Source organism: Ipomoea nil, unplaced genomic scaffold (assembly GCF_001879475.1).
Source record: "Ipomoea nil cultivar Tokyo-kokei standard unplaced genomic scaffold, Asagao_1.1 scaffold0482, whole genome shotgun sequence".
Lineage (NCBI taxonomy): Eukaryota > Viridiplantae > Streptophyta > Magnoliopsida > Solanales > Convolvulaceae > Ipomoea > Ipomoea nil.
Window position 1 is genome coordinate 4458064 of NW_017616910.1, and position 12027 is coordinate 4470090.

Here is a 12027-nt window from a genome sequence, read left to right on the forward strand (position 1 = left end):
ATGTACTAACTCATCAGAGTTCATCACAAACTCGTTTAGTGTTCGTTTAATAATGCTCACGAACATGTTCATTATCAAGCACTTAAGCATATATATATATATACTACTTTATTAATTTTATTGGGATGCCGGATGCGGAATCTAAAAATTTTATATTTTAAGTTTTTATGTTTTTGGCTTGTAATATGACCATACAATTTGTGTGTGTGTTTTTTTTTCTTTGGAACTTGATATTTTCACTTTGATAGTAGATGCTACTTTTCAACTTATTTGTACTTTTTTATAGTCGTTATGTTCTTTGTTTGGTTCGTGAACATATATTATTTATTGTTCACGAACGGATTATGATCATAAACATGTAGATGTATTTGTTTATTTAGCATTCATGAACATTAACGAGCATGCTCATGAACGTGTTCATTAACATGAACGAACACTGATAAACGCTTAACAAACAAACACGAACACTCTAAAAATATTAACAAACAAACACGAATAACCTTTGTTCATTAATGTTCGGTTCGTTAACATATATGTCCTCTAATACACAAGATAAATAGTGGCTTAGTGGGTTGGGATGTGTGTTGCCTTGGAGCGGTTGTGGGTTTGATACACCTTAGCATCACATCCTTTAATATTTTGCTTCATGCTTCAATTTTCACCGCTTACAATAAAAATGGACCCATTTAGGCCAAAACTCTTCTAATAAAATAGACACCTGGCATTCCATGACCCCATCAATGACATATTTGATATTTTTTTAATAAATAAAAACAAAAACAAAAATTGAACTACATCCTCCCTTTCTTCATTGTGCAAAACACACTAACAAATATTATAGCTTAGCTCGAAATAAAAGTTATAAATTCTTCCAAACAAAACCGAATGTATGCATTTCGCATTGTTTTTTCCATCATTGTCAAAGTATCCTTCAGAATTTTGAATTCATTGATGGAATTTTATTTCGAATATTGCAAATTTAGGAGGAAACAAAATTTTTACTCTTCCACAATAAATATTATAAATGTAAATAGTTGAAATCCTGAAAAAAATAAACAGAAGAATAGAAAAAAAAAAACATGTTTAGCACAATTTCTCATTCAATTGACTATGCCATACACGTTGTGACTTTCATGCTATTACAAATTTATTTATATTCACTAGATATCTATATATGATAGTATTATGTGATCTCTCTCCTAATGTGCACATATATGCCGCAAATTATGCTGTGCAACCAAATGCACCTTGCAAGGTGCATACGGTTGCAAAACGGCGCCGTTTTGATTAAAAAAATTGCGCGTCCCACTTAAAGAAGAAATCAGGTTCGATTCCCGGCAATAACATTTTTATATATCCAGAAATTCATAACTATATATCAACAAATTCATAACTATATATCCACAATGAATGAATGAAGTAAAAATCCACAATGAATGAATGAATGAAGTAAAAATCCACAATGAATGAATGAAGTAAAAATCCACAATGAATGAACTAAATAATCACAATGAATGAACTAAATATCCATAAATTCATAACTATATATCCAGAAATTCATAACTATATATCCATAAATTCATAACTATATATCCACAATGAATGAACTAAATATCCACAATGAATGAACTAAATATCCATAAATTCATAAATATATATCCACAAATTTATAACTATATATCCAGAAATTCATAACTATATATCCACAATAATGCTATTGCCGAAAATCGAACCTGATTTTTTTTTTTTAAAGTGGGACGCGCGTTTTTAGTCAAAACGACGTCGTTTTGCATCGTATGCACCATGCGCATGGTACATTCGATTGCACAACATAACTATTGCATATATGCACCATCGACTGACCAGAAAAAAGTATAACCCACTCTGCGGTGGACCAACCCGCATTGTTACCCCTAATTAAGTTTGTCAATTTTGATTAATTCAAAGCCCAATATCATAATATTCAATTTTGTGAATAACAAAAATATTGTTTCAAATAACTCACATAATCTATTTAAGATTAGATAAAAATTGATCAAAAAGACCAATATTGTAAGAATTTGATAATCATTCACAAAAAATGGAAAAATTGATAACTATGAACCAAATAGGGAAAATACACAATAATCCATAAATAAAAAAAATAAAAAAAAATAGAAGAAGAAAACTCCTGCCACAAGTGGCATTTAGTTACCAAGATGTGGAGACCCCATAAGTAAGGAGCTGCCCAGTGAATCTATGGACGCTCCGGGCTGTATAGCCAGAAAAGTGCGGCCTGTCATGATGAAAATGTGGTTACGTAATACGTACCCATCATCAATGTTGTCTCTTTGTAGTATATAGAAATGGAAGAAATGGCGTTTTCTTTTACTAATTTTCATCCATATTTGCTGTAATCATCCATATTTTCAAGTTTACTCTTCACTTCTTAGGGTGCCGTTGACGTATTGAAGATTTGAAGATGGCAGATGGCGAGGATATTCAGCCATTGGTGTGCGATAACGGGACTGGAATGGTTAAGGTATGAGATACGACTGTTTATGATTTTTTTGTTAAAAATTGATGGAATATGATTTGACGGTGACTAATAATAGGCGGGATTCGCCGGAGATGATGCTCCGAGGGCTGTGTTTCCGAGCATTGTTGGGCGTCCACGCCACACCGGAGTGATGGTTGGGATGGGGCAGAAGGATGCGTATGTGGGGGATGAAGCTCAATCCAAGAGAGGTATCTTGACTCTCAAGTATCCGATTGAGCACGGCATTGTGAACAACTGGGATGATATGGAGAAGATCTGGCATCACACCTTCTACAATGAGCTGCGTGTGGCGCCGGAGGAGCATCCGGTTCTGCTAACGGAGGCTCCCCTGAACCCTAAGGCGAACAGAGAGAAGATGACTCAGATCATGTTTGAGACCTTCAATGCCCCTGCAATGTATGTTGCCATTCAAGCCGTGCTTTCTCTCTATGCTAGTGGTCGTACAACAGGTGTGTATGTTGTCTTGCTTTAGTTTCGCACTCTATCTGTTCGATCTATTGTTGCTTTAGTTTCGCACTCTATCTGTTCGATCTATTGCTTGATGATGTTTTGTTGCAGGCATTGTGTTGGACTCCGGAGATGGTGTGAGTCACACTGTTCCGATCTACGAAGGATACGCTCTCCCGCACGCGATCCTCCGTTTGGATTTAGCCGGCCGTGACCTGACCGATCATCTGATGAAGATCTTGACTGAGCGTGGATACTCCTTCACCACCTCCGCAGAGCGAGAAATTGTGAGGGACGTCAAGGAGAAGCTGTCGTACATAGCGCTAGACTACGAGCAGGAACTGGAGGCCTCCAAAACCAGCTCTTCAGTGGAGAAGAGCTACGAGTTGCCTGACGGGCAGGTGATCACCATCGGCGCAGAGCGTTTCCGCTGCCCGGAAGTCCTGTTCCAGCCGTCCATAATCGGGATGGAAGCTGCTGGCATCCATGAGACCACCTACAACTCCATCATGAAGTGCGATGTTGACATCAGGAAAGACCTCTACGGCAACATCGTTCTCAGTGGTGGCACCACCATGTTCACCGGCATCGCCGACCGTATGAGCAAGGAAATCACTGCCTTGGCTCCCAGCAGCATGAAGATCAAGGTCGTCGCTCCGCCTGAGAGGAAGTACAGTGTCTGGATTGGTGGCTCCATTTTAGCATCTTTGAGTACTTTCCAGCAGGCAAGTTTCATAACAAATTCATTCTTCCAAAATTTATATCACACCTTTTTCATGATACAGAATTTCACCCAAACTAGCTTAGCTTACTGGCTCGGTAGACACTATTTGATGGAAGAGATCAAAGTTTAAAACTCTACACTGACAACATAGCGATTATGGGATTATGTTCAAAATAGACAGATCCCTTGTTCTCACCGATATTTGACTATATCTACCATATCTATTAAGCCATAGCCATTGAGTTACCGTGATTTATATTATGAGATTATGGGATTATATTCAAAATAAATAGATCCCTTGTGCTCACCTACATTTGACCATATCTGCCATATTTATTAAGCTATTGAATTACCCTAACTTATATTCTTCCAAATGATCCACCATTGATAGTTTTGACTACACATTTATTACTTAATGCAGATGTGGATTGCGAAGGCGGAATACGATGAATCCGGGCCATCCATTGTGCATAGGAAGTGCTTCTAATTCATCATCACCATTCACCATCATTAAGGATTTGAACTCAAAAGAGAGTTGCAGCTTCCTTCCCTACTCATCATTTCGTTTGGATATAAGTTTTGTTAGGATGTAATAATGCCCAGGATCGAATTAAAGTTGGCGGATGAAGGCAGAAGAAAGAAGATCCGGCCAGATTTTTTAATGTAACATTTGGTAGTATGATTATTTCACCTTTTATACAAGAATAAAGAATTTTTTTCCTATGTTATTTAAAACAAATTTGTCACTTCAATTCATGAGGAGAATGTATTGAAATAAGAATGAATTGAAGAGCATGTTACAATGCCAAAGTATTAAGTTTTAATCTCAAACTTAAAGTCTCTTACTACTCTTATCTTGAAGAAGGTAAATTACAATATATATCTCAATAGTCTCAAATACCTTAAAAATTAAAAATGATATTTGCACAATTAAACTTCAATTTTTTTCCTCAAGAGGTCTAAATTGTGAGCATAGAGCCTCAGTTTTGTTAATAGATGTGAGCCCGTTTTCCTTTCTTTATCTTGCTTAGAACTTCAATTTTTTTTCCCAAATCACCCACCACCATTGAAGAAGGCAAAGATCCTTCCTTCCGTTAATTTTATAACTTTCCCTCAAATTTCTTTGATTACCAAAGTTGCAATTCAATTTTCACTTCCTCTCCTAAATGTAAAAATAGTGAGGAGGATAAATTTGCGACTTGGTAGATGTTGTTAGGGTTATGTGAGCTAGAGTCATATAGTTTTTTCTTTCGCTTCTTTTATCTTGTGTTTATGGTTAGTATAAAAATAGCCAGGAGGATAAATTTGCTTTTATTCTTAAATATAAGTAAAATAAGTAAATCTCAAAAATTTATAGAAAATATAACATGAATTTATTTATGATCAATTTTAAGTTACAGCTTGCAAGTTACATTATTCTTTGCCTCTTTCTCATTTGGATTATCTATAATTGTAATAGCAAATACCATATGGTAACATAAGTACTTTTTAAGAAATCATCCCAACTCTAAAATGTCTCTTATTAAAGAGAAGATAGCGAGACTTAATTTATTGTCTTTTGTACCTTTAAACTGTCCTATGAATTTAGTGTGGAAGGCTTTCGTAATTATTATATTACTAGTGTTTCTACGCGCGCGAATATGATAATGCCCAATACTTATTTTTAAATAAGTATTTCAAAGTATATCAATGCAATATTATATAGAAGATGTTCATGCATAGGTAAATAAATGTTGAATTTGTTTATTTAAATCGGTAATTTAAAGTATATAAATGCAATATAATATATGAGATATTGATTTTATTGCCACTAAAATAAATATTTGCAACTTTGTAATAACGTTAATTTAATACTAAGTCTAAAAGCGATAGTCTAAATAAATACTACTTTTAGTATAAATTTTTCTAATTCTCTTTTAGGTAGCATTGTTATTGTTTTCATCTTCCGTACATGTCTTTTTTTTTTTTTTTTTTTTTTTTTTTTTAGAGGGATTCATCATGCAATGAGATTATGGTGTATGAAGTTTTAGATTTGTATTGTATATATGACTGAGATCTTAGTTGTGCTGTGAACTCTTTATCTTATAAGCATATGTTGATATTTGGTAGTGGTAGTTTTCCCTACATGTTTCATGTGTTGTGAGACATCTAATTCTAAATTAATTAAATGCATATATATTATTTTTTGTTGTAGCTACTAATTTATTTTTTTAATTTAAGTAATAAGAGCAATAAAGTGGGAAAATTATGATGTCGAACCGTGTCCACCTTGCAAGGTGGACACTGTTTCAAAACTGTTCATAATTATGAATATATAGTTCAAAAATTATGAACATATAGTTCTATAATTATGAACATAGAGTTGTGGACATAATTATGAATATAGAGATTTAATAATTGTGAATGTGAAGTTAAAAAATTATGAATATATAGCTTTATAATTATGAACATATAGTTCAGTAATTATGAACATAGAGTTGTGTAATTGTGAATATAGAGTTCAATAATTATGAATATGAAGTTCAAAAATATGAATATATAGCTTTATAATTATGAACATATAGTTCAGTAATTATGAACATAGAACTGTGTCCACATTGCAAGGTGGACACAGTTCCACAGCATAACGATTGAATAAAGTGGCGTACATACTTTTCGTCCACAATAATGAAATCATTGATTTTTTTTTTTAATTTTCATTCGTTGTTGAGACAAATTGTTTTGAGAATTTGTCAATGACAATTGCTGTCAATAGATGATAATAATAAATAATTCAAAATATAAAATTACAATAGATATTATTATAATAATATAGTAAAAATTAACTTACAAATTTCTTTAGAAGTTTTCATGCATTGTTAAAATCATAATTGAAATATTAAGTTTTGTTTTCAATAATAAAAAGAAGATTAATTAAACGAAAAAAAAAATTTGAACTTAAATTTATCATTATTTTTAATGAAAGAAAATCAAATGATTATCAAAGTTCCTGATTTATAATCATTGAATGCTATGTATATAGTCGGACTAATTATTTGACCAAAGTTTATGTTAAATTTTTTTATTTTATTTTTTAATACATTTTAACATATTCGTAGTATATGTTTAACAATTATGCTAACTCTAATTGGAATGAGGTTCAAACCTAAGACATTTCTTATAGAAATTAATGAGTAAGTTAAAAATAATAAATAGTTAACGGAATATTCCGTTAATAAAGTTTATACTAACGGAATTTAAGGTTATATAAAGAAAGAAAATAATATAATAAAGGGTAAATAAGGAAAATCATTAAAAATACTAAAATCAAAATACTATGAACCATTCATTTTAAGAAACAAGTAGTACTGACATTTTTTTTTGTTCCAGTTAAGGGCCTAACATTATTAGCTCTTATTAGAATTGTAGAATTAATGAGTAAGTTAAAAATAAGGGAAAATGGCACTTTTTCCCCCTATGTTATATACTTATAGCACTTTTTCCCCCTCAATTATTTATGTAAGCACATTAGCCCCCTCAATTATTTTAAATGTGGTGGTTTTCTCCCCTAATATATTAAATTGACATTTCTACCCTTAAAGTAAACATTTTATTTATTTTACTTCTCCAACAAATTATTGCGTATATGTAGCGATTACCACGGTTCGGTTCGAACTGAACCAGACACTATAGCAATCGAATTAAAAGTTTTCAGTTATGATTCAGATTTAGAACCCAATATTTGGATTTCAATTTATTAAATTTAAGAATAAAAAAAAAAAAACAGGATCATGAACCGGCGGTTCCGGATCCCGTTCGCGATTTTGAACCGTCTTTATTTTAAAATTTTATTTTTTATTTTAAAATAGTTTAAATTCAACAATAAATGTATTTTATTTTTTCAGTTTGGAACATGAACCGGCCATTCCAGTTCGCGATTTTAATAAACTCTAAATATCGCGTTTTGATTATAAATTGTAATTGGAATATTTTGGTTTGGTTACCATAGTATCTGGTTTGAACCAAATTATAGTAATAATTTATTGGAGAATAAAAATAAATGAAATATTTATTTTAAGGGTAAATATGTCCATTTAACATTTCAGGGGGAAAAAGAGCCACTTAAATAATTGAGGGGGAAAAAGTGCTATAAGTATATAACATAGGGGGAAAAAGTGCCATTTTCCCTAAAAATAATAAATAGTTAACGGAATATTCCGTTAATAAAGTTTATACTAACGGATTTTAAGGTTATTTAAAGAAAGAAAATAATATAATAAAGGGTAAATAAGGAAAATCATTAAAAATACTAAAATCAAAATACTATGAGCCGTTCATTTTAAGAAACAAGTAGTACCGACATTTTTTTTGTTCCAGTTAAGGGCCTAACATTATTTGCTCTTATTAAAATTGTAGATGTAGATTGTAGATAATTGACTTGATAAATTAGCGAATTTTTATGTATTATGCTAAAATTGTGTTTCATATATCAGTATATCACGCTAAACTCCCCTCATTTTTTTAACCCCGTATTTTTTTCACCACCTGACTATTAACATCAGTGAGGGATGGTAGGAGATGAAAAATTAATTATTTTCGTTACAAATTGCATGCCATAAGGTTTTGTATAATCTGATAGCATCTTTCTATAAATTTTAAAAGTGTAATACATCATTTCTTAAATTGCCTTCTTGCTTCACATGCTTGGTTCTAACAATTAACCCAAATTTTTTTTTTTTTTTAATGCAAACAAAAAGAAATAACAATGAATACCTAAGATAGGACATAGACACGCTAACAAGATCTTCAACGACAAAGAACACAATTCCATGGGAGTGGCCTCATAAGCTCAATCAAATTGATGTTTCTTGTAAGAATATTTACTGTTGAGTAAGAAGTCAATGAAATGTATAATTTATATCTTGTTAATATATGTTTTGGGTTAAACTAATTGAACTTTGTCATACCAACAAAGATTTAGGGAGTGTTTGATAAATAACCCACCGTTAACTGATTGAGTTAATAGATTTGACTAGTTGACATAATTAGCTGATTGTAGAAAAATATTTGATAAATTAACAGTTATCTAATAGTTGATTACATGTAAAATGACTTTTTCAAAAAGCTGATCGAAAAAAAATTGTTTTGACCAGCTTTTTGGATTTTAACATTTTGGAACAATAAACTGTTACAAAAAATTAATTAAACAAACACTTATATTGGATGTTTAACCAAGTCAAACAGCTAATAGTGGTCAAATAAATCAAAGTTGGCTGATAAACTAACTATGTTACCAAACAGGCCTAAGTATTTTAACATTTAGAAAATTAAAAGAAAGGGGGGGGGGGGGGGGGGGAGGGGGGTGGGGTAAAATAAGCCATCAATTTTTTTTTTTTTTTAAGAAAATGCAATTAAACCTTCAAATTAAAAAAAAAAAAAATACAAATAAGCCATAAAACTCGAAAATAAAATTCAATAGAACTTGAAAAGTGAACTTCCATATCCCTTGCAACTGTCACTGCCAAATGCCACTGTAACAATGCCTAGATAAATGTCAGGTAGCTTAACCAATCCTCATTCTGGCACCATGAAATATATACTCAGGCAGTATCCTACCGGCGAAAAGATTTTACAAAAGCTACCAAATCTAGAAATAAAGACGCATAGTATAGCTGCTGAAACCGTGCAACTGCGACAGTACAGGTAAAACTGGAACAATAAGAAAACAAGGATCCCGAAAAGGTATCAACTTTACCTTAGCTGCTCGTGATTTAGCCAGTTCTAATAAAATTTGTAGTACTTCATAAGAACCTAGTCCTCCTATCTGTTGGCTTTAGAATCTGGAAGGAACACATTAGACTCTCATCAACACTCATCATTGCGCCAGCATTATCGAATTCACCACAATAGTTGGGAGCAGAAAATATTGTTACTAGTTGCCTATCGGCAAAAAATTCATAGCCATCTTCCACAACCTGAAGAAAAGGGTATTCTATTTAAAAGTGAAAGTACCGAGAAGGAAAAGATGAAGATTAATACATTTATTTATTGCGTACCTGGTGTGCACGGCAAACAAGGTCCATGTCATGCTGCATCAAGAATTCTGCTACCTTATCGGCACCAAAAGTGTATGAAACTCCCCTATCATTCATTCCCCACCCTTTACTTTCTCGACTAGGATCTGACCAAAGTAAGTCACAAAGCAAACCAGAATCTGGAACATCACATGGGCGAGTTAAGTTCCTAATTTGATCTAAATTTGTTAGATCAGGAGAAAGACCGCCATGCATGCAAAGTATTTTATCATCGATGAGAGCAGCCACAGGAAGACAATTGAAACATTCAGTGAAGGTTTTCCATAGTCTCACATTAAACCTGCGCTTACATTCATCATAGAACCCATATATCCGATTAATCGAAGCACATTCATGGTTCCCTCTTAAAAGGAAGAAGTTCTCAGGGTATTTGATTTTGTATGCAAGCAGAAGACATATTGTTTCTAAACTCTGTTTGCCACGGTCCACATAGTCCCCTAAGAACAAATAATTGGACTCAGGAGGAAATCCTCCATATTCTAGGAGCCTCAGAAGATCGCCATATTGCCCATGAATGTCACCTGTAAGTCAGATCAAACAGAAAGGTAAAGCATAATATTATATTTCAGTTAGCCTCAAGGCAACCTAAGCTCTAGAAAAGTAGAAAAGCATAAGGATTGTGGACTACGGTTCTTTAGGAATAGAGAAAAAAACCAGCACACTCTAAAGTCTGAACATACAAGTATTATGTGACGAAAGGTGCAAGTTATAGATAGTCTAAAAGATTCACACGACCTAGTGACAATTTAACACCCAAGCGTCGACATTTCAGGGACCTCTCATAAACCATCAAAGACAGACTTTTTTAATCAACTTCGACCTTACCAAGAAACTGCATGGCTGATTGCATCAAGTAATTCAGTTTCACAAAATTATATAACTATTACCGCACACACAAAAAAGAACGGCAGCAGTAAACTTCTCCAGTAAAAGAATACTTTATTTTCCAATTTTGACAATTTCATATTTCACAATATTTACCTTACATACACTCCAAGAGCTATATATAGTCACAAGAGGCTAAGAAAGCTATGAAATCGAGAGGTGGAATTCACTGAGCTCTAGCTGTGATAAATAAAAAAGACGAACATTTTCTTAATCCTAAACTACATATGAGTACCATTTACAACATCTAAGACTTAATCTTTAGTTCCATATTCTCATTCCAAAATCTTGACCTTCCCTTGAGTTTATGAATTACTAATAATATTGAGACACAAAAACAAATTTCATACAATAGATTAACAAAATTGCATGGCAGCATTAATTTCGTCTAAACACAAAGAACACAGCAAACTATACAACAATACCACATTGCGAGCCCCTCGCGCGGCGCACATTTTGAAATACAGACAGGCAAATTGTCACAAAATTGAAAGCTTGAAAGCAGAGAGAGGGGAAAAGGTGTACCGCAGATCTTGATTGGGGCTTCGAGCTCCAGGAGATTGGGCTGATGAAGAAAAATTTCGCGCGCAGCGTTACAGAGAGAGCGGATCTCAGTTTCCGAAAGCTGAACCTGCCGTGCCGTCCTGGCGATCCTAAAGTCCAACAACCGATTGATAATGTCGTCCAGAACGGCAGGCTCTATTCCCTGCCCATTCTGTGCCATCCCCTCCTTCCTCTCTTCTTCCTTTCCGCCCAAAACCAAGAAAATCAAAGATTGTTAATCCTATTCTCAATCTCTCCAAGACAACAAGAACAGAGAATGATGATGTATATGAAATTACGCAGATTCTGAATCTCACTCTCAGAAATGATCGAAAAAGGGCCCGTCAGAATCTTTTTTTTTTTCTTTTATTTTCTTTTCTTTTTCTTCGTGCGGTGTTTTGCCGGGCCACTCTCTCCTCTTTGAGGTAGAGAAGTGATGAGCTGCTACGTAGTCTTTTGGGTTCATTCAAAATCTAGGGTTTGTAGGATTTTTAAATCGTCCCCAATTTGGCAATCTTACATCAGCATACTTCCTGTTATTTTATTTTTCTACTAGTAGTTGCACCGTGAGATGCACGGCTATATATATACTTTATATTATATTCAATATAATATAATAAGATGAAAAAATATACATTTTCAAAACTTAATAAAATTGAAATGATGAATTTATAAATTTTATTAGAGATTGTTGAAGACTCTCTTTGTTGAACCCACAGCGATGCACGGCTACCTATATAATACATAGAATATTCTGTATAATATAATAAGAAGAAGAAATATACCATTTAAAAGCTTACTAAATTTGAAATAAT

The 12027-nt window shown here is 33.1% G+C and overlaps 2 protein-coding genes across 3 annotated transcripts; one reads left to right on the plus strand and one right to left on the minus strand.

Moving 5' to 3' along the window:
- The first annotated feature begins 2233 nt into the window (after window positions 1-2233).
- On the plus strand, window positions 2234-4505 carry LOC109173441 (actin). Its single transcript, XM_019322670.1, has 4 exons — window positions 2234-2521; window positions 2595-2988; window positions 3098-3711; window positions 4132-4505. Exons 1-4 carry the CDS (start codon window positions 2462-2464, stop codon window positions 4195-4197), a joined length of 1134 nt encoding a protein of 377 aa, XP_019178215.1. The 5' UTR covers window positions 2234-2461; the 3' UTR covers window positions 4198-4505.
- A 4641-nt stretch (window positions 4506-9146) lies between these two features.
- Window positions 9147-11687, minus strand: LOC109173887 (serine/threonine-protein phosphatase PP1 isozyme 2-like). Of its 2 annotated transcripts, XM_019323231.1 has the most exons (4): window positions 11530-11687; window positions 11195-11414; window positions 9746-10305; window positions 9147-9664 (listed from the first exon to the last, which is right to left on the minus strand). In XM_019323231.1, exons 2-4 carry the CDS (start codon window positions 11391-11393, stop codon window positions 9491-9493), a joined length of 933 nt encoding a protein of 310 aa, XP_019178776.1. In that variant the 5' UTR covers window positions 11394-11414; window positions 11530-11687; the 3' UTR covers window positions 9147-9490. The 2 variants fall into 2 exon arrangements, with proteins under 2 accessions (XP_019178776.1, XP_019178775.1); XM_019323230.1 differs by having other exon boundaries at window positions 11195-11686.
- Window positions 11688-12027: the final 340 nt, after the last annotated feature.

Coding starts and splice junctions, on each gene's coding strand:
- LOC109173887 (XM_019323231.1), bottom strand. CDS start 11,393: ATGGCACAGAATGGGCAGGGAATAGAGCCTGCCGTTCTGGACGACATT. Junction 10,306..11,194: donor AGCCCCAATCAAGATCTGCG/GTACACCTTTTC, acceptor TCTGACTTACAG/GTGACATTCATGGGCAATAT. Junction 9,665..9,745: donor TTGTTTGCCGTGCACACCAG/GTACGCAATAAA, acceptor CCTTTTCTTCAG/GTTGTGGAAGATGGCTATGA.
- LOC109173441 (XM_019322670.1), top strand. CDS start 2,462: ATGGCAGATGGCGAGGATATTCAGCCATTGGTGTGCGATAACGGGACT. Junction 2,522..2,594: donor ACGGGACTGGAATGGTTAAG/GTATGAGATACG, acceptor GACTAATAATAG/GCGGGATTCGCCGGAGATGA. Junction 3,712..4,131: donor CTTTGAGTACTTTCCAGCAG/GCAAGTTTCATA, acceptor TACTTAATGCAG/ATGTGGATTGCGAAGGCGGA.